The sequence below is a fragment of the Eurosta solidaginis genome, chromosome 5 (assembly GCF_040869045.1).
Source record: "Eurosta solidaginis isolate ZX-2024a chromosome 5, ASM4086904v1, whole genome shotgun sequence".
In the NCBI taxonomy this organism is placed as follows: domain Eukaryota; kingdom Metazoa; phylum Arthropoda; class Insecta; order Diptera; family Tephritidae; genus Eurosta; species Eurosta solidaginis.
Genome location: NC_090323.1, coordinates 11,978,302 through 11,998,189, shown reverse-complemented (window position 1 = coordinate 11,998,189; position 19,888 = coordinate 11,978,302). Strand labels below are relative to the sequence as shown.

Genomic DNA, 19,888 nt, shown 5'->3' with positions numbered 1-19,888 from the left:
AGTATTGGACCTTTGGAGAAAGTGTGATCTTCGGTAATAGTCTAGTTGAGGGGTCGACTGCTAATACGCTACCAAAAATATCGAGAGAGGTGTCAAACGACGCGTCTTGACATCCGTATTAATAATCCGAAGGCGTAAAATAAAAATTTTAACTCGTTCAAAAGATATTAATGAAAAACCGAAAAAATACCCGTGGGTACCTCCGAAACCGAGGTGGGATCTATAGTATTTTTGCGCAGAATACCTTTCTGTGTTGGCGGCCTTCGGCCGCGCTTATAAAAAATAACACTGGGCTACTCCATGCCAAGTCCTGTGTGGGTACAAACACAACAACAACCACATGAATATCGCCAACTTCAAATGCAAATATCTCCGGACAGGATTATTGTTATCGAGATTAATACGCGTCTTTTGACACCTCCCTCGATATTTTTGGTAGGGTATTAGCAGTCGACCCCTCAACTAGACTTTTACCGTGATCTTCATTTTTAGGTGGCGGCTTAACCGCAGCCACTAAATGGTGCAGAATATAAACCATGACGGAAGCATACATTTCGCCATGATATAAATATCGCGGTGCTAAGCCCGACTGTGATGGCAATTATTTGATTTGTGCGATTTACAGGAAAATTAGTAAAATTGTATGAATTCACAATGTTGTTGTTGTTGTTGTAGCGATAAGGTTGCTCCCCGAAGGCTTTGGGGAGTGTTATCGATGTGATGGTCCTTTGCCGGATACAGATCCGGTACGCTCCGGTACCACAGCACCATTATGGTGCTAGCCCGACCATCTCGGGAACGATTTATGTGGCCACATTAAACCTTCAGGCCATCCCCTCCCTCCCCGCCCCCAAGTTCCATGAGGAGCTTGGGGTCGCCAGAGCCTCGTCTGTTAGTGAAACAGGATTCGCCGCGGATAGGTGAGGTTGACAATTGGGCTTGGAGAAGCTATATATTGCGCTGGCAACCTTAAGGGTTGCGCTACACACCCCTTGAATCTGGTATTTTAGTCGCCTCTTACGACAGGTATAGCTATCGCGTGTATATTCTGACCCCCTTACCCTCTGGGGGCATGAATTCACAATAGTTATAATGTAACTAATTCACAATAGTTAGTACTCACACCATTTTTTGTGGAACGTAATTGTATAACATCCACAATTCCTCTTAGTGTATATGACTCAAATCTGGCAGCACAAGCAAGAACATCATACCAATCGAATGCAACCATGTAAATTTATGATAGCAAACGTAGAAGTCTAGCGGAATGTGAAATATGCGTGAAAAGCTGTGATTTTAACCGATTTGATAAAGAAAAAATATAAAATTGGTAATTGTATTAAATATATTTCAATTTGCTTACTTAATTAAGTTTAAGTCAAAACGCACCTGTAATATATATGTGTATATAATTGTAATCAATGTGCTTTATCAATGAAATGTGCTTAGTACGCGTATGGCGTAATGACCTCGAATGAACCGAAGTTGAGCGACCCATCAAGAACATCATCAATGTGGTGCAAAAAGCAATTCAAGGGAGAGGAGTAAGAAAACTGCGGAATTAATCAGTTGCTTATAGATTAGAAACGATTCTTATGCTTTGCATATGCTCGTCTAAACTTTGACTTTCCACGTCATGCAATAATTAGAACACTAAGTACTTAAATAGAATATAAAATTGAACAGCTGTGGCATTGTATGTCCGATATGGGCGCAAGTGGTTTCAAAACCGAAGGTAATAAGCGGAAAAGGCTATCATATTTTTTATATTTCTTTGTTATAATTTTGCTTCTCCATTACATTTGTAGATAACAAAGTATCTGTAGCAGCAACAATTTTACATAATATTACTGGAAGCGGCAATGGTACAAGTGCTGTTGGTACAATAACAACAAATACAACAGCAGCGGCCAATATGAGCATTGAATCGTGTTTGGTATGTGGTGATCGTGCATCGGGTGAGTACAAAGGGGAATAGAAATATGTGTAATGTAGACCTTTTATAATTGAATACATTATAATGAACAAATGAATGTGTTCTTTCTTGCAGGCCGACATTATGGCGCTATATCTTGCGAAGGCTGTAAAGGTTTCTTCAAGCGTTCCATACGCAAACAATTGGGATATCAATGTCGTGGTTCTATGAATTGTGAAGTTACCAAACATCATCGAAATCGCTGTCAATTTTGTCGTCTACAAAAATGTTTAGCCAGCGGAATGCGAAGTGATTGTACATACTTTTCATATACTTCGCAACACATTTTTACCCCACCCTTTATATAGACATCGTTGCTAACAAAAGCAAAATGTACTATTCAGGTCAATTTAAGGTCACGTAATGCAACATGCGGCAATCGTAAGATGGTTTTCACATGCAAAACTTTGGAAACCGCTTGCATGAGAAGTTGTCCAAAATTTTAAGGAGTGATGCTGAGGAGACAGGTCTTGACTGGATTAGAAATCATTGAAGTACCACACATATACAGGATTTGTATACTGTGTTTGACCTTGATGCATAGGCTTTTTAAGGGAACCAGTTTTTCCTAGCTGGGTTATTATCAGTCATGTTGTAGGGGGATTTAGAGTGCTGTTAAACTTTAAAATAAAAATAATTGCTTTATATTATTACAACCTAGTCTTCAGTTTTTGAAAATTAGGTGACCTGCTTCTGGAGCCAAAGATAGCTTCGGTATACACGAATTAAACAAAATTTGGGAGAGGAACAACTGGCATAGTATAAATGTTAGTTTTTTCGTTCGTATACATAACTTTTTCACCTTAGCCGGCTTAATAGACATTTTGGTCATGAAATTTCACCAATTAAACCTCTCCATCAAAGGATTTATCATAATTTTTTTTCGAATTTGAAAAAAGACCTTTGATGAGCGTTTTTGCTGTTAAACAAGCAACAAAACTTTTGCAATGTATCCAGGCCGTATCAGCACAAGTCGACAGCCTGCGATGCCATCAATCCTCAGCGATTGCATTACTTGCATAAAAGGAGACTATTCAGTGTACCTCAAATATTACACATATTTGTATCACATAAGTTCGCTACCACTAAGAGCTGACTCAATGCGTTTGGGAGCTTGCCTTTGTGCAGATATCAGCCTACGGAACCGTATCCTTCAGGATCTCAATCTCGCAGGGCCGGCATATTTTTGTCACAAACGCGGTCATATTCATATCCATTAAACGTTTTATTTGATAACCAATATTAAGTATTAAACATATTTTTTCATATTATTATTCTACATTAGCTGTACAACATGAACGCAAACCTATTCTTGACAAGAAAGAATTTGCAGGCAGCTCTTCATCGGGATCTTCCACCTCTACGGTGACAAATGCAGCCGCAGCTGTTGCTGCTATGGGTGCGAATAGTGCTGCCGCCGCTGGCGGGTCTATGTTATTCACTCATAATATGAGCGGCAATGCAGTTAATGCCAACAACCCTGATGCACCATCCACCTCAAAACCTGCACCTATATTTTCTTACAATATGACATTACCGGAAATGAGACAAGGTATGCAACGTTAACTTCGTTAAGATCTGTTTAAAAATTAATAAAAATTAAATTAACTCTCTCATGTCTTAAGCTATTTCAAATAATACGGATGTACCAGTACCACCTTTACCCTTTCATCTAACTTTTGCCGATATGCAACAAAGTAAAATAATTATTTTATGGTTCAGGGCAAAATATCAATAATTTGTTAATCAAATATCTGATTTTTTTTAGTTATACGAAATGCTAAAAATTTCCAACATCAAGAAAAACAACTAATGCACAGTGTACAAACTCAGCCAGCACAAACGCTCTATTGCTCGCCAGATATGCCAAAACTTGGTAATGAGGAGATTGATGATGATGATGATGATTCTTTGGATAATAGCAGCACACAATGCTTACAAAATCTCACCAACAGTGCAAATAACAACAATTCGCAAAATCTAAATCTTAATATAGATCCTATGCATAGTCCTGCCACAGCAGTTGCGCAAATACAAACTTCATTAGATCGACGTGTTATTGAAAAAGCTTTACAGTTGCTGATACCTATACAAAATCAGTTGGATCGTTTGTCATTAGCAACTGGTAGTGGCAGCATAAGTGGTGGTAATACAAGCGGATCGCCTGGTATTAAATCTGAAGTAGATGACGATATGGGGGAAGGTACGTATATACATGCGCATGTAGTTAAAAGTTTTCCTACCATCTCGTTAAAAAAACAAAAAACTACAAATTTAGTATCAAAAGTAAAAGTTTGAGAAGAAACTGCAAGACTCAAACCAAAATGAGAATTACAAATTTACATGATTATTATTGTTTATTTTTTAGTTAAGACCTTTCCGTTATAACATTTACAGACAGTGGCACTGATGATGACTTTGAGCTTGCAGAAACGATACTTGGCATTGTTAATACAAAGGAATTCATCATAAACGAATGTGTCTTCGAAAATGAAATTTTGTCTGGCGATCAAGCCGCTTTTAATCTCCAAGTGCCCACGTTGGTATCGGCTTACTTAAATCTACATTATATCTGCGAGACTGGATCACGCATAATATTCCTTACCATATATTGGTTGCGCAAAATAGAAGTATTCGATCAGTTAGATAGTCGCAGTCAAATCAAACTTTTACGTGCTAGTTGGCCCGGTTTGTTGGCAATAGCGTTGGCACAAGTGCGTAGTCTAGCAACGAATACTATAATAAGTACGTTGGTGACGAATGTACGTCAACTGGCTGAAATTGATAAAATCGAACCACAAAAAGTGCGTAAACTAAGTGAACATATTGCACGTGTACATTCTTATATACAAGAAACACTCTCCTTAGAATTAGATGATATGGAATTTGCATATTTACGTCTTGCTATTATATTTAATCCACATATGATGCTGCGTAAACGCGAATCTGTTGTTCGAAATTTTATACAACGTGTACAACTCTATGTTTTATCTAATTTACGTAAATATATCGCATTGCGCTTAAGTGATGAGCAACAAGCTGAGGAACGTTTTAGTACGTTGATAGTAACATTATTACCATTGGCTGCCTTAGAATCAGAAGTTATTGAGGAGTTATTCTTTTCTAGTTTAATTGGGCAGGTGCAAATCGATAATATGATACCTTATATATTGACGTTGAGCGCCAATACAAGCCTATGAGTCATAAGATAAGGACGAAAAATAAGTATGGTCTGTCTGTAACAACTGTTAAGGTTCTGTCGATACATTGTTACAAACATGTTTAAATTTGAGCACTACTATAAGGAAAAGGGCATACTAGGATTTAAAATAACCGAATGCCGTACACGGATTCTGATAAGTATATACGAAATAATGGTTTCTTGAGTTGTCAACGTGCATAATAAAAGTACTTGACAAAAAGTCAAATCACAAACTGATTTATACAGTTCCGTGATACTTTCTAGTACTTAAGTAAAGCACCTTGAAATTACAAATTTCCTGGTGTGCGATTTATAATTTCTTGTCACTTGCGATTTTAGTCAGTAGTAAGCAGTTATGTACTTCTGCTGCTACATCAGGACAATAAATAACAAATTTTAATCTAAGTGTAAGCAGATGCTTAATAAGAAGTCTGCCAAAGTGAAAATAAATATATAAATATATAAAAATACATCTAAGTGACAATATTAATAGACTGAAGTTAAAAAATGTATAATAAAACTTAAAATAGCACTTTTGGCTATTTTCGTTTATGGGCACTATGCTCCCAAATTAAGCAAGAAATTGGTGCCCAGAAACAAAGAAGGGTGAAATTAAAAATTTCACCTGAATATTTTTGAAACCACGAAAAATTAAGTGCAAATTTCAAAGATCAAATCTTTGCAATTACAATTAAATATACATACATACAAATGTTTTACATTATTAGGTAGCAACCAATGAAGGTGAAGCTATGTCATAGATTTAAGTAATATTATTGGAATATACATATATAAATATATGTAATATCAGCATTTTTGAATTGCAATAAAAGTAAATTTTTTTATCAAAAAATAATTGAATAAATACCAGTTTAATCTTCAGATTCCATTTAATTTTCAGCTAAATTTACAATATTGTTATAAGCTGTACACGTTTCTGCCAATCAGTCAATGTTGGCGTCAGCTCTTTAGTTGTTATATCAGGTAAACGTTTAAACGAGCTATACACGCCAATATCAGCAATTGAAATTTCATCGCCACTAAAATATTTTTGTTTTCCCAAACGCTGATGGAGTGCACGTAGCATAGAGGTACGACTTTTTGGCGTTGTACAACGTAACAATTGATAGCATATATCAAGCACAGCATCGATTTCATTACAGTGGGGTGAGTCTTCATAACGGTATGCGATTGGACCAACACGTCCCAAGTAACGTATTATATTCACTTCACCATAAATGGGTACATACATTGTTGGCGAGCTAATCATTTCAGTATGTGCGCCTTTAATTAAAATAAAAAAAGGTAATTTAATATGAATTTAAATGTATCAAAAAATGTGTATAATGTGGGCCTCACAATTTTTCCAAATTAGCGACACATTCACTTTAGGCTTTGATGGATCAATTTTTACTTCTGCTAAGTTACTTTCAAATTCCGCAGCTGGTTTACCAATATCAGGCACTGTAGAGTGCTTGTACGTTTTCACATCAATTGTAAATGTATCCTTCCAAGCATTTTTTAATGCTAATAAGGCATAAGGTATAAAGTTTGGATGCACATTGATAACAATATCATGTAGAGGTTCCTAAGAAAAGGAAATGTGTGTTTTTTTTTTAAATCTACTAAAATTAAACCAATGCTGTATTAAGGCTTGTGGATTTAGCAACTACATTCATCAGAAATGAAATTAGAAAGAAACTGTTCAAAACGAACGTCACGTCTTGATTTCCTCGATCAGATGCACATTTGGCCCTCTTGTACAATAGTAGCTTATTACGAGGAAAGGGGATGATATACCACCGACGCATACCGTCACTATGTATCTCCCCAGGAGCAATGATCAGGAATTCGCGCTTGAACTGCTGAAGGCACAGAACACATTCTTAAATGTCGCGTTGTGGCGTATAATCAGCAGCAGTGCGGAGGAGGGAGGCCTACGGGTAAACGTAGCTATCGACGAGGCATCATTTATAAAAATAAAAGAAGCTGGTTTCAAGGTGAACTACCGGTTTAGCTTTGTCCCGGTCAGACCCTGGAAACAAAAAGCCCCAGCTAGTGTGGAGCAAACCCACTCACAATCGCAGATCACTGGGGGGCAAATCCCAGAGGCACCAACAACATCCACCCAGTGCCCAGCCAGCGTCTCCTCAGCCATAGGCGCAACACCCGGGTTAATCACCGGTCAGGAGCCTACGCAAGCTCCCTCAACACAGGAGCTACTGGAAGGGCTGAATTTAGAGAACCTAGGTTTGGAGGACAAAGGAGAGGAAACCCTGCGGCTGTCCGGTGAGGACGAGCTGTTAAGGTTTCAGCTCTGACCGACCCACACACAAAGGTTGCCCAGATCAACCTGCACCATGCTAAAGCTGCTTCGGCAGTAATAGCATGCAGGTTCGCCTCGGAAGATCTGGGCATAGCACTCATCCAAGAACCTTGGGTGTATAAGGGTCAGGTGAGAGGACTAAAAGAGAGAAATAATAAGGTAATTTGGGATCTTTCTCAGGAAAGACCAAGAGCGTGTGTAGTGCTTAACAATTCCATTAACTACTTTTGCATTACAGAGTTTATGAGTCAAGACCTCGTAGCAGTTCAGGCGGTGATGTAAATACAGGGAGAGCCAAGGAACATCGTCTTCGCAGCGGCCTATTTTGCGGGAGATAACCACGAGGTCCCTCCAGAGGGTGTGAAGAAACTGACGGAATATTGCAGACGGGCAAAATTACCGTTAATTATGGGATGCGACGCCAATGCGCACCACGAGGTATGGAACAGCTCAGACACCAATTCAAGGGGTGAGTGCGTTCTTGAATTTATTATTAGTAATGACCTAAGTATATACAACGTTGGGAATTCACCAACCTTCATCACTAGGTCTAGAGAGGAAGTCCTGGATATAACCCTGGGTAACGATCTGGCTGATGAGCTGGTCTCGGGATGGGGGGTTTCCTCTGAACCCTCCATGTCGGACCATCTTATTATCCAGTTTGTCATCGGGGCTATACCTCTAGAAGGACCACCAAAGCGAAATCCCAGGAATACAAACTGGGATATGTTTAGAAATACAATACAGGAAAATCTTGCCACTATAGAGAATAGGAACAGAGGAACAAGTTATATGGAATTAGAGATCAGGGTTAACAACTTCAACAGTGTGATTATTGAAGCGTATAACTCTAGCTGTCGTGAATCAAAGGGCCCAGGGAGTAAAACCCCTGGTGGTCGAGGAAGCTCTCGGAAATGAGGAAAACCGTGCGCAAACTCTTCAACCAAGCGAGACGCACGGGAAACTGGGAGCAGTACACAGCAAATCTAACAACATATAACAAAGAGATTAGGAAAGCTAAAAGAGAGAGCTTCAGGAAATTTTGCGAGGGCATAACAGAAGTTCCAGAGGCAGCAAGGCTTCATAAAGCCCTAGCCAAGGACCAAAGGGAGACGCGATTATCGATGAAACTCCCCGATGGAACCTATACAAGGACAGAGGAGGAAAGAGCACATGCCCTGCTTGCAGCGCACTTCCCGGACGCATCCTCGGAAACCTCGCCGGAGGAGGTTCGAGAGGTAAGACCGACACCCACAGATTGGAACCTCGCCAAAGAACTCTTCAGCGACAGCACAGTTAATTGGGCAGTAAGGTCTTTCCAGAGCTACAAATCTCCGGGAGTGGATGGCATATATCCAGCCTTTCTGCAGCAGGGAGAGGAATTGATCCCACACCTGGCCAGGATTATGAGGGATAGCCTCGCACTGGCATACATCCCAACAGTGTGGAGAAGAGCAAAAGTGGTCTTTATACCTAAAGTGGCAAAAAAGGACTACTCTAGCCCAAAGTCCTTTAGGCCTATAAGCCTGACATCCTTTGCTCTGAAAGCAATGGAGAAAATTGTAGACCACGAGATCAGATCAAAGGTTCTCGATAGAATGCCACTACATCGAGATCAGCATGCATATAGGACAGGCAGGTCGACAGAAACTGCATTGTATCAACTGTCCACAGAAATCCAAAGTGCGTTCGAGTGCGGGGAGATAACGCTATGCGCATTTTTGGACATAGAGGGGGCTTTCGACAACACGACACACAAAAGTGTGAATCGGGCACTCGAGAGAAGAGAGATACAACGTCCAATCCGTATGTGGATAAACGCCTTATTGCGTACGAGGACTGCCGAAACCTCAAGTGGGGACGGTACAGTAGAGATCAAAACAACGAAAGGATGTCCGCAAGGGGGCGTCCTGTCACCCCTGCTGTGGAGCCTGGTAGTAGATGAACTTCTACAGAGGCTCTCAGAAAACGGAATCCGATGTCAGGGGTACGCGGATGATATTGTTATCATTGTACGGGGCAAATTTGAGAGCACCCTTTGCGACATAATGCAAAGGGCATTGAGGCTAACGAAAGAATGGTGTAATGAGGTAGGGCTAAGTATCAACCCTAACAAGACATCCATTGTGCCCTTCACCAGGAAAAGAAAACTGGAAGGGATTAGGCAAATCACAATGGAGGGAGTACAGATGGAGTACACGACTGAGGTGAAATACTTGGGAGTCACGTTTGACTCTAAGCTCTTATGGAGGAAACACGTCGACAATACCATATCAAAGGCTACAAGAGCAATAATGGTGTGCAGACGTATTGCAGGAAGATCCTGGGGATGCAGCCCAAAGATCCTAAGATGGATGTACACTATGATAGTGAGACCTATCATAGTGTACGGAGCAGTTGCGTGGGCATCAAGGACAACCATGGTGACCGTACAAAAATCACTCACGAAGCTTCAACGCTTAGCGTGTGTCTGCATTACGGGAGCTATGCGAACATGCCCGACGGCAGCAATGGAGGTGCTGATTGAGTTAACGCCTCTACATATAATAATTGAGCAGGCAGCCAGGAGAACTTTAGTAAACATAGCTAAAGAGGGATATGGAAGAGGCAAAGTGATACAGTCACGGAGCATGGCGAAGCTGCAGGAGCAGATTCCACTTATCCAACTTCCCAGAGATGATACGAGGAAGATAATTAAGTTTGAGAAGCGCTTCAAAATGGAGCTGGGGAACAAATGTACGTGGAACACTTCCAGGATTGAAGCGCTTCACCAGGAACACACCATAATATGGTACACCGATGGCTCGAAGACACCGGAGGGCATAGGAGCGGGGATCGTCGGCCCCCGAACCAAAATATCCCTACCACTCGGAAAATATCCGAGCATCTTCCAAGCCGAAGTTGTTGCCATAAGCAGGTGTGCAGAGACAAACTTACAGCGGGGATATACCAACGAGAAAATCGCTATACTCAGCGACAGTCAAGCTGCACTCAAGGCATTATCATCAGTTGAGATTAAATCATCAACAGTCCTTGAATGCGTAGAGAGGTTAAACAGTCTAGGAGTTAATAACACCATCAGTCTAGCATGGGTACCTGGACACAGGGGAGTGGATGGTAACGAGCGAGCGGACGAGCTTGCCAGGTTGGCAGCGGCCGGAAAGCCAATAGGTCCCGAGCCTATGGTCCCAATAGGGTCACATACAATAAGGGAGGAATTTAGACAAAAGGAGGCGTGCCTCAGAGAACAACACTGGCGTGAAAGTCCAGGACTTCGGCAGGCAAAGGCACTAATAGGAGGGTACAATTCAAAGCGATATAAGGCTATGATTAATCTCCCAAAAATTAGCCTTAGGATTTTAACAGGTATACTCACAGGTCACTGTAGGCTAAAGAGCCATATGCATAAATTGGGTATATCGGCTAGTAGCCTCTGTCGATTCTGTGATGCCGAAGATGAGTCTGCAGAACACATCCTGAAGGAATGTGATGCAGTCGCGAGACGAAGGCTTAGGATCCTAGGATCATCCAAATTAGAAAATAGTCACATACATTCTCTGAAGCCAAGAACCATTCTGGATTTTATCAGAGAACTCGGCTTGGATGAAGTGTTGTAAAGAGAAGGAGGGCACAATAGACCAATAGGTCGCAGTGCTTAACCTCACAACATCTATCTATTTATCTATCTATCTACAATAGTAGCTTGATTGTAATTAAATGCCCATGCATTATCATGCAAAGTGTAAAAAGTTACAATTTTATGTTTTATCTGTTCTTCTCAATTGTTAGAATTCGGTGAACTGTATTATTCTTATTTCAATGCATTTATATACGAACCTCTCGTAATCCTCCATTACGTGAACGAGTTTGTGCTGTATGCTGTAAACCTTTTTGACAGAGCCCTAATGTAGCACGTATACTGGACATTTGTTGTTTGAGTTCTTCTAATTGCTTTAACACTTTCTGTTGACGTGCAGCCACCGCTGCAGCATCATTCGATGTCTGTAAATAAATGTGCAAAAATTAGTTATATAGCAACACTACTTATTAGACAAATGAGAGCACATTATGCAGTTTGACATCGATTAAGTATACATGCAATCTTTTAACACTGTTTTAGAGTTTCCATGATTTCTCTCATTATTCTTTCCACAGAACCTAACCTCTTGATACGCATGTGGCTCTGACATTCTTTAGCAGAGAACTTATGTCAAATACTAAATGCCATAAAACGAAAGTTGTATGAGATTAAAATAGATTGTACCTACATATACACATATGTATATAGTATACAAATGTTGCACATTAAACACTGAAATCATACAAGAGCCATTCGCAGCTGCATACTGTTAAACATTGTTAAATTTACTATGCAAGGTCCTTTGGTGTGACCAATTGGCGCCGGTTGGCGGAGCGAAGGAGCGACTGGCGCGCCTTGTTGGACGGCCATAACCGTTTAGACGGTTAAGCGCCAATTAAGTAAGTAAGTAAGTAAGATGAAGATTGTGGTTGATGTAGCGAAAAATACACTCCCCGAAGGCTTTGTTGTCATTTGCCCAAGCACAATCAAGATACTAGCCCAACAATTTCGGAAAAATGCGTGTAGGTTTGAAAGAGCATTTGAATAGTTACCAAAGCTTTTAGCGTTTACTCTGTACACAAATCGTGTTATCCACTGGACGAGAGCCCAGATAAGTTCTGAATGATATGTCAATGTATGATGTTGAACATATGTCTAAAGGTGGCAGGTGTCAAGGTCTTGAACGTACGTCTAGCGTAGTACTCCAACGGGTCTCCTGTAACCTATTAGCTCAGGCCCAGCGCCAATCTTGTCAACTGTATTAAATGTAAAATTAAAATAGACATTAGACAAACGAGATTATCGATTGTTCCATAATTGAGCAATTTCATATTAAATTAACACCAGCAGGCAAAATAACGCCGTTGCATATATAAATTGTCGTGAAAAAATAATTTTTGTTTAGAATGCCCTACTGGCATATACTCAAGTTTGACCTGTGTTGTACAATACGGAATTGCAAGATCCCATAGTAATGACAAAGGTTTCTGGGGAGTGCTATACGTGTAAAAGTGTTCTTTATTACGGTGCTCAGGACCAACTTGAGTTGCTGAAAGTATTCGATGCAAAGCAAACTATGTGATGCCGGGCGGAAGGTTATAACTAGCATCTTGTCAAAAAGCAAAAAAGTAGCAATGTTGAACATCATGTCAGGCAGTTGACGGATAATATATCACACTTGTCCGGTCAAATGCTTTCGCTCAGGTGGGTAGGTGGAGTTTAGCAATGGCTTGAGGTTCCCGTTGAGTGTTACATTAAAGACAAAACTTATTTAGATAACTACTGGGTAGTGGTCAACTAGGAACAGTCCTTTTTACATTGCCCTATTAGAAGTAATATTTTTGTATACATTGCCACGTCCGCCGCTGCTGTTTTTGAATATAATGCATTTTTAAAGATCTAAATTATAAAAAAATCATGCCTGTAAGTCTTTCATGCTGTATTTAATTCAAAACGAAATTGATAAGTTTGTAAATTTCAGCAATTTTGAAAGATGTGGAAGCACGTTAAAAGGGATGAATGGTAACACAGTAATAGATTCTAAATAAATAAACGAAAAGCCAAATAAATACCTAGATTATTAAATTTAACTTAGAGTTATGTATATAATAAATCAATTTAAAAAAAATAACCTTGAGTATATTCTGGATTAGTGCACTCAAACTGTCCAAATCAAGTGCGCACCCACTTTTGTGTTTCAACCAGGGAGAGAAGTCAACAGCGGACGGGGTTTTATGACTAGCATTGCCATTACACAGTACCTTCAACATGTTTATTTCATAATATTTATGAAACTTATAATGAATCCTAGCTATACTTACCATGCTTGCGTCAGCTTTTTTGGGTGCAGCAGCCAGTGCAGCCGTGTTAAGTACTTTCATTGGATACATGCAGGTGGGTAATTGTATATCATATGCCGGCAAGAGTGTCTTTAAATCGTACATTTTAGTTATTTGCAGTGTCACTATTTTATTAACCAATTTAGTCGTTCTACAATTACTTTTTTCGCACAATTTTGCTAACGCCAGAGATGCGCAATGTATCGATTCAGGTTTACCTGTACTATGTATCGATTTTTCTCTGCCAATGTATCGAATGTGAATAATACCCTACAAGACAGGTACCCGTTCCCTATTCGATTACTTAATCGTCACCAATAACTTGTTCACCAATTATCGTCTTAATAACTTTTACATTGCTGTCGTGAAAAAGGTAACGCATGCGCTCTCTCAAAATAGTGTACGTGTGACTCACTCTCTCGCTCTTACCTATTGTGTTTTCGACATTCCTTCTCGCTCGATGTTATTTACATTTTTAAGTTACTTCATCAGTTATGTTTTCGTTATCGCTAACCAAAACATATACAACAACAACAACACGGGTAACTGACCTATCGGTTACCCGTATCGGTTACCTTCTGTCAATTCGCTTTTTATATGAATGAAACGCGTCCTTTTTGTTTAAATAATATTTAATTCATAAATAATGCATGTTTAAAATAATTTTTACATTTAAAATCATGTCCTATTATTCTAGTAATATTTACATATTTGCATTTTTATATTCATAAACTATATAAATACACTATTCATGCGGTGGTGGTGTTGCTCATTATCAGTTTACAGAGTCATATTAGTTTGGTAGGTATAGTAAGATCAGACGTAGCGGAATATACGCAGCATGTCAGGAGCATCACCACAATCCAAATAAGCACTGTAATTCATTTCGTCATTATAAATAACTTGTAGATGCCACATAGGTGTAACCATACTCTGAGGATATTTCCGTTCAGATCTTGTAGTGTACAACGAGCAAACTTTTCATAAACATGCACACGTAAACTTGTATTTGTTCTAAATTCTTCACCACATTCGAAAAAAGATGTTCTTTTATCCATTGTTTTCTCATGTTCCTGTGTTTGCGTAGGTACCATTGTGATGCAAGTTCTTGATTACAATATGGACAAACAGTTAATTCTAGACTTTTCGTTGTTACATCAATTGTTTCAGCGTGTTGTGCATGTATACTAAAATTCATACTTGAATGTGCTTTAGTCCCAATGGCATAATTTACATTTTAAATACTGACTATTGGGCATATGAGAAATCTCATGGTCCAATAATTTGTTGAAGCTTGGTGTAGCTGTATGAAAATCCCACAATTTTTAAATTGTAAATGTTCTAGCTTCTCTAGACGATGCATAAAGTAGAATGGCGTTGGCTATCTTCACCTGGTATATATTGATATTCGGGCGAATAAACAAATGGACCACTTATAATTGCACACCTCAAGTGCATTCGCATACATATGTTGCATATGTGAAACATATAACGATGTACCAGTGGCTTTTTATGCAGCTGACGCTGGATGAAGCATTGGATTTTGTGTTGCAAAGTTGGCGACATATGTTGCTGTTGATGGATGCGCATATTGCGAATATGTTGGTGGTTCACTTGTCATTAATTGATTAGAAGTTTCAACTTGTTGCGATTCTTGTTGTTGCTGCTGGCTGCTGATGTGGTGTTAACGTCTGTTGTACAAAATTTATTGTTGGTGTTGTTATGGTGCTGGAAAGCCTTCCGATATTGAAAGTCGTTGATTAGTGTAATCTCCACGTAGTGAACTACTCCCACGGCTGCGTCCCCGGTAACTATTACATTTGAAGGCCCTTAAGTTACAGGCATAGTTGAAATCGCTTACATAACCGGTTGACTCTAAAGTAAAAACCAAAACAAAATATTAGAATCAGTGTTAATGAATAACATGTTTAAAGTAAGCTCTTACAACAACGTGATTGGCGGCTACATCCTGGAGTGCAGGATAGTGGTTCACTAGTCATTAATTGATTAGAAGTTTCAACTTGTTGCGATTCTTGTTGTTGCTGCTGGCTGATGATGTGGTGTTAACGTTTGTTGTACAATTTATTCGGGTGATTGCACATATTGTTGGTGTGTTATGGTGCTGGAAAACCTTCCGATATTGAAAGTCCTTGATTAGTGTAATCCCCACGTAGTGAACCACTCCTGTGACCGCGTCCGCGGTAACTATTACATCTGAAGGCGCTTAAGTTACAGGCATAGCTGACATCGCTTATATAACAGGTTGACTCTAAAGTAAAAACCAAAACAAAATATTAGAATCAGTGTTTATGAATAACATATTTAAAATAAGCTCTTACAACAGCGTGATCGGTGGCTACATCCCCGTGAAAGTAGTGTGGTGTTCCTCCTTGTATAAACGTAGATACTGGATGTGCTCAACCGTGTAGTTTTCTTCTAATTTGAGCAAATGTATGTTCTTACAGCCACAGCTGGAATATTTGGGATATTTCTATCCTCACATCGTCAAAATCAAATTACCTAGAATGAAAAAGAAACTCATATCAGTAAGAATAGATTAAAAGTTTTTAATATAAGCAGAAAAGTGTTCCATAAATAGGGCTCCACACATAGCTCTTTTCCAAAGGCACAAGAGAAATTTCAGATAACTAGAATCAGGACCTGGTAAAGTAACTTCAAAGGCGATTTAGTCGCCACTACTTCGTATGCGCATTTCTCTGCGCTCCCTTTCGGCATGCATCATCAATTTCGTCATTACTATAAAGGCCATCTTGCTCACAGCAATCCAACAATCTATGTGTCCGCAAATTCGTGGAACTAAATTCCTAATGGAAGGTTCCTCTCCAAAAACTCTGTTTACAGACAGTCCTTCGCCGTGAAAACGAGGACAGTGAAATATTACATGTTCTGCGCTTTCCAATTCGGACGGACAGCTTGGACAGAAAGGATCCTCCTCTATCCCACGCTTATTTAGATATTCCTTGAAGCCACCGTGCCCGCTCAATATCTGTGTGAGATGGTAATTTAGTTTGCCGTGTTTTCGCTCGTACCATTCCGCTATATTCCGGACTAGCATGAAGGTCTAGTGCTCTTTTCTCGAATCTTCCCACCGTTCTCGCCACCTAACTATTGTTCGTGACCTTGCGCTTTTCTTAGCATCTTCAGATGGTCGGCTGAATCCAATGGCATACAGATCGGCCATTTCACCTGAAAGTAGATCTACTGGGATTTTCCTGGATAAAACATGGATCGCGTCGTCGGAACAGCACATGCTATTCGTATAGCAGTAATGCGGTAGGCTGCTAGTATATCTTTTTGGTGGACCATTTTAGATCTGTGCCATACTGGTGCTGCATATAATATTATAGAGCTGGTTACGTTGGATAATAGCTGACGGGTAGCTTCGCTTGGGCCGCCGATGTTGGGCATTATTCGCGTTAGGGTTCCACTAACTCTAGAAACTTTGTCCCACACCGCCCTGAAGTGCTCCCTAAAAGTTAGTTTTGAGTCAATGATTACTCCTAGATATTTCAAGGAGGGCTTTGAATTTATTTGATAATCTCCTATGGTTAGGACCAACTCATCCACAGTCCGCTTTGAGCTCATCAGAACCACTTCTGTCTTATTGCTAGCCATCTCCAGCCCCGTGTTCGTCAACCACTCCTTTATTCCTCCCACGGCGTCATTACATAATGCTTGGAGCAGATCAAGTTTCTTGGCCACTGCTACTACGACAATATCATCTGCATAGCCGACAATTTCCATGCCTCCGAGAAGGTCGATTTCTAGCACCCCGCCATACATCGCATTCCAAAGAGTTGGACCTAGAACAGATCCCTGAGGGGCATTTACTAGCAGAAGGGAGGGAAAAGAGAGAACACTGGCGCAATATGCCAGGCCTGAGTCAATCTAAGTTACTGTTAGGGGGTTACAGCACAACTCGATATAGGGCATTAATAGGCCTCTCAAAAAGATTACCTAAGAACCCCAACGTCTATTCTTACAAGACACTGTAGACTGAACAGTCACATGCAAAAGCTGGGTATAGTATCGAACAACACATACAGATGTGATAGATCAGCAGACGGTGGACCATATCCTTCTAGATTACGGCGCAATTTCAAGACGTAGGGCTAAGTTTATGGGCTCACCATGGCCAGAGCATTCCCACATTTAATCCCTCAAGCAAAGAACACTGCTGGGGTTCATCAAGGAAGTCGGCCAGGATGAGGTGCTGTGAAGGAGATGTGCAAGTCACTGTGCAATCCTCAATAAATGATCTATCTATCTACGTTCCGGTAACAAGCACCATTGTGGTACTAGCCCCACCATCTCGGGAACTATTGATATGACTACATTAAACCTTCTAGGGATTGAATATTAATAATGCCGGCAATGCAAAAGTCTGCTAAAATGTACCATTCTCAATGGAATGCTCGATATATAATTTTCCACGTTTTAAAACAGTGATGAAAAGAGCAAAATTTACAATAATTTTAACTGGATGTGGGTAGTAAGGTGTTGATGTCCTCTCTTAACGCAATGTAATGACAACTGCGATGCAGGGAAAATGACAAAAATCTTGCAAATCTACTGATTATAATTAATTTTTCCTCCCCTTCTATGCAGTTCTATGCATACATACATATGTATTTTTCTCTCCAAACGCTAATTAAAAAAATTAATTGGTTTTCACATCAACTTCGAACTCTGTCGTATTTGCATTCTTCAGTTGATTATCAACAAAAGCATGACAAATTATCACTAAAAAATTCATACATTTTGCTTATATATTTAATATGGTAGCCAATTCACTTACCCTTTCTGGTGCGATGATTCCTGGACAATCGGGCCTGACTAGACGCGATTTTTTTTGCCTTAAGAGAGCGTGCTTAACGCGAACCCTATCATGTTATGGCACACCTTTGGTGATGCAAAAAATCAAAGAAATTTCTGCTTCTAATGCTACTACGATAGCAGAAGCAGCTCCCGGTGCCGCAACATAAATAACAGGTGCATGCCGATCAGTTGCCTTTTTTGCTCCAGCTACCTATTCAGTTTTAATTCACATTACATTATCTACTATTGCAATTTTTAATCACTACAAATCAATATAAATTACCGAAGCAAATACTGGAAAACCAAGATGCGTAGTTCCACCCTTTTTTAGGGAAACACATCCAACCAGTTTGGTACCGTATTCCAAAGCATGTTGTTGTAAAGTACCTTGTTTTTGTAGATTTCCTCTGATTTTGGCATATTCTGAGCTGAATCGCAACCCGGCGGAGATGCTATCTATTAGAATAATATAACATTTTTTTTATTATTTTTTAAATGCACATACGTATGAATGAAAATCAGAAAGTAAATAATGTTGTTGTTGTAGCGATAAGGACACTCCCCGTTATCGACTTTGTTGGTCCTTTGCCGGATGCAGATCGGGTACGTTCCGGGAACCATTAAGGTACTAGCCCGACCATATCGGGAGCGATTTAGTTGACATAAAACCTTGTAGGCCATCCCGTCGATTCTATACAACTTAATATGGTAAAGATTTAAAAGACGGTGCACCACCCAATTTTTATCAAAAATTATCAAACGTGGAATCAAAAGGCGCGCCTCGAGCTCCGTTTTTATTATTATTTTATATTTTTAAATTAGGTGGTGTACCGTCTTGTAAAACGCTACCCTTAATATTATTTTGGGCGCAGGCCGCCAACGCAAAAAGATGGTCTCTGCAGCAATATCTTTAATTTCCGTCACATGTCACAACTCAAATTAACTTAATGTTATTTTGGGCGAAGGTCGCCAACGCAAAAAGGTGTTCTCTGCAACAACATTTTTAATTTCCGTCACATGTCACAACTAAAAGCACAAGATATTTTTCGTTGTAAACAATTTATATTTTTTTGCGTTTCAATGTTTTCCGGAATAATTAATGAACTGTCATTTCGATGACAGCATGAAACGTCGATGTGTTAGTGGAGAGCGAAAAAAGCTTTGAATGTGTTGGTGAACTGGTTACCTCCGTCTTGTAGGGTAGATAATGGAATTGAGATGTGTGGTAGATATCGTCTGAAATCCCGGTAACGGTTGACATCATGTCAACTGACACGACCCATCTTTTACCTATATGACACTATTTTCGTGAATTTTTTCTTGTATTTTATCTTAAATTTTTTGTCGCACTCCCGCCTAATGCGGCTTCAGTACTGGTGTCAGTGTATAAACTATATTTCAAAAAACTAACGAAATACAAGGAAAATACAACCTAGTTCAGTTTGTATTTCGATAGCTTTTTTTGACATTCGGCCGTTTTTTCTTTATATTTTCTGACACAAAAATTTTGTTTTTAGTTTGAAAATTTGGTGCATAAAAACACAATTAAAATCAACTTTCTTGTGAAAAAAGTGAACCATTAGAGAACGAAATAATTTTCGCCTGTTATTTACATTGTTGTTATTGT

The 19,888-nt window shown here is 39.5% G+C and overlaps 2 protein-coding genes and 1 long non-coding RNA gene across 7 annotated transcripts; 1 reads left to right on the top strand and 2 right to left on the bottom strand.

Moving 5' to 3' along the window:
- Positions 1 to 1,193: 1,193 nt before the first annotated feature.
- Hr78 (Hormone-receptor-like in 78) lies at positions 1,194 to 5,650 on the top strand. Of its 3 annotated transcripts, XM_067791040.1 has the most exons (8): positions 1,194 to 1,330; positions 1,450 to 1,735; positions 1,809 to 1,958; positions 2,051 to 2,230; positions 3,261 to 3,527; positions 3,601 to 3,672; positions 3,744 to 4,178; positions 4,373 to 5,650. In XM_067791040.1, exons 2-8 carry the CDS (start codon positions 1,699 to 1,701, stop codon positions 5,173 to 5,175), a joined length of 1,944 nt encoding a protein of 647 aa, XP_067647141.1. In that variant the 5' UTR covers positions 1,194 to 1,330; positions 1,450 to 1,698; the 3' UTR covers positions 5,176 to 5,650. The 3 variants fall into 3 exon arrangements, with proteins under 3 accessions (XP_067647141.1, XP_067647143.1, XP_067647142.1); XM_067791042.1 differs by having other exon boundaries at positions 1,238 to 1,735; positions 1,809 to 1,936; XM_067791041.1 differs by having other exon boundaries at positions 1,240 to 1,735; positions 2,051 to 2,224.
- A 398-nt stretch (positions 5,651 to 6,048) lies between these two features.
- AIMP2 (aaRS-interacting multifunctional protein 2) lies at positions 6,049 to 13,653 on the bottom strand. Of its 2 annotated transcripts, XM_067791043.1 has the most exons (5): positions 13,405 to 13,653; positions 13,216 to 13,344; positions 11,341 to 11,505; positions 6,537 to 6,765; positions 6,049 to 6,461 (listed from the first exon to the last, which is right to left on the bottom strand). In XM_067791043.1, the coding sequence occupies exons 1-5, from the start codon at positions 13,525 to 13,527 to the stop codon at positions 6,085 to 6,087; spliced, it is 1,023 nt and encodes a 340-aa protein (XP_067647144.1). In that variant the 5' UTR covers positions 13,528 to 13,653; the 3' UTR covers positions 6,049 to 6,084. The 2 variants fall into 2 exon arrangements, with proteins under 2 accessions (XP_067647144.1, XP_067647145.1); XM_067791044.1 differs by lacking the exon at positions 13,216 to 13,344 and having other exon boundaries at positions 13,405 to 13,652.
- Positions 13,654 to 14,036: 383 nt separating this feature from the next.
- On the bottom strand, positions 14,037 to 19,442 carry LOC137254614 (uncharacterized). Of its 2 annotated transcripts, XR_010954046.1 has the most exons (5): positions 18,545 to 19,442; positions 18,242 to 18,472; positions 15,762 to 15,942; positions 15,368 to 15,691; positions 14,037 to 15,297 (listed from the first exon to the last, which is right to left on the bottom strand). It is a non-coding gene; the product is annotated as an uncharacterized lncRNA (long non-coding RNA). The 2 variants fall into 2 exon arrangements; XR_010954047.1 differs by lacking the exon at positions 18,242 to 18,472.
- Positions 19,443 to 19,888: the final 446 nt, after the last annotated feature.

What these genes read in the sequence shown, in the direction of transcription:
- Hr78 (XM_067791040.1), top strand. Translation starts at nt 1,699, where the DNA reads ATGTCCGATATGGGCGCAAGTGGTTTCAAAACCGAAG. An exon ending in CAGCGGAATGCGAAGTGATT is followed by an intron (nt 2,231 to 3,260) that starts GTACATACTTTT and finishes ATTCTACATTAG; the next exon opens with CTGTACAACATGAACGCAAA. An exon ending in TTTTGCCGATATGCAACAAA is followed by an intron (nt 3,673 to 3,743) that starts GTAAAATAATTA and finishes GATTTTTTTTAG; the next exon opens with TTATACGAAATGCTAAAAAT.
- AIMP2 (XM_067791043.1), bottom strand. Translation starts at nt 13,527, where the DNA reads ATGTACGATTTAAAGACACTCTTGCCGGCATATGATATACAATTACCC. An exon ending in GTAATGGAGGATTACGAGAG is followed by an intron (nt 6,766 to 11,340) that starts GTTCGTATATAA and finishes TCCTTTTCTTAG; the next exon opens with GAACCTCTACATGATATTGT. An exon ending in GTCGCTAATTTGGAAAAATT is followed by an intron (nt 6,462 to 6,536) that starts GTGAGGCCCACA and finishes TTTTAATTAAAG; the next exon opens with GCGCACATACTGAAATGATT.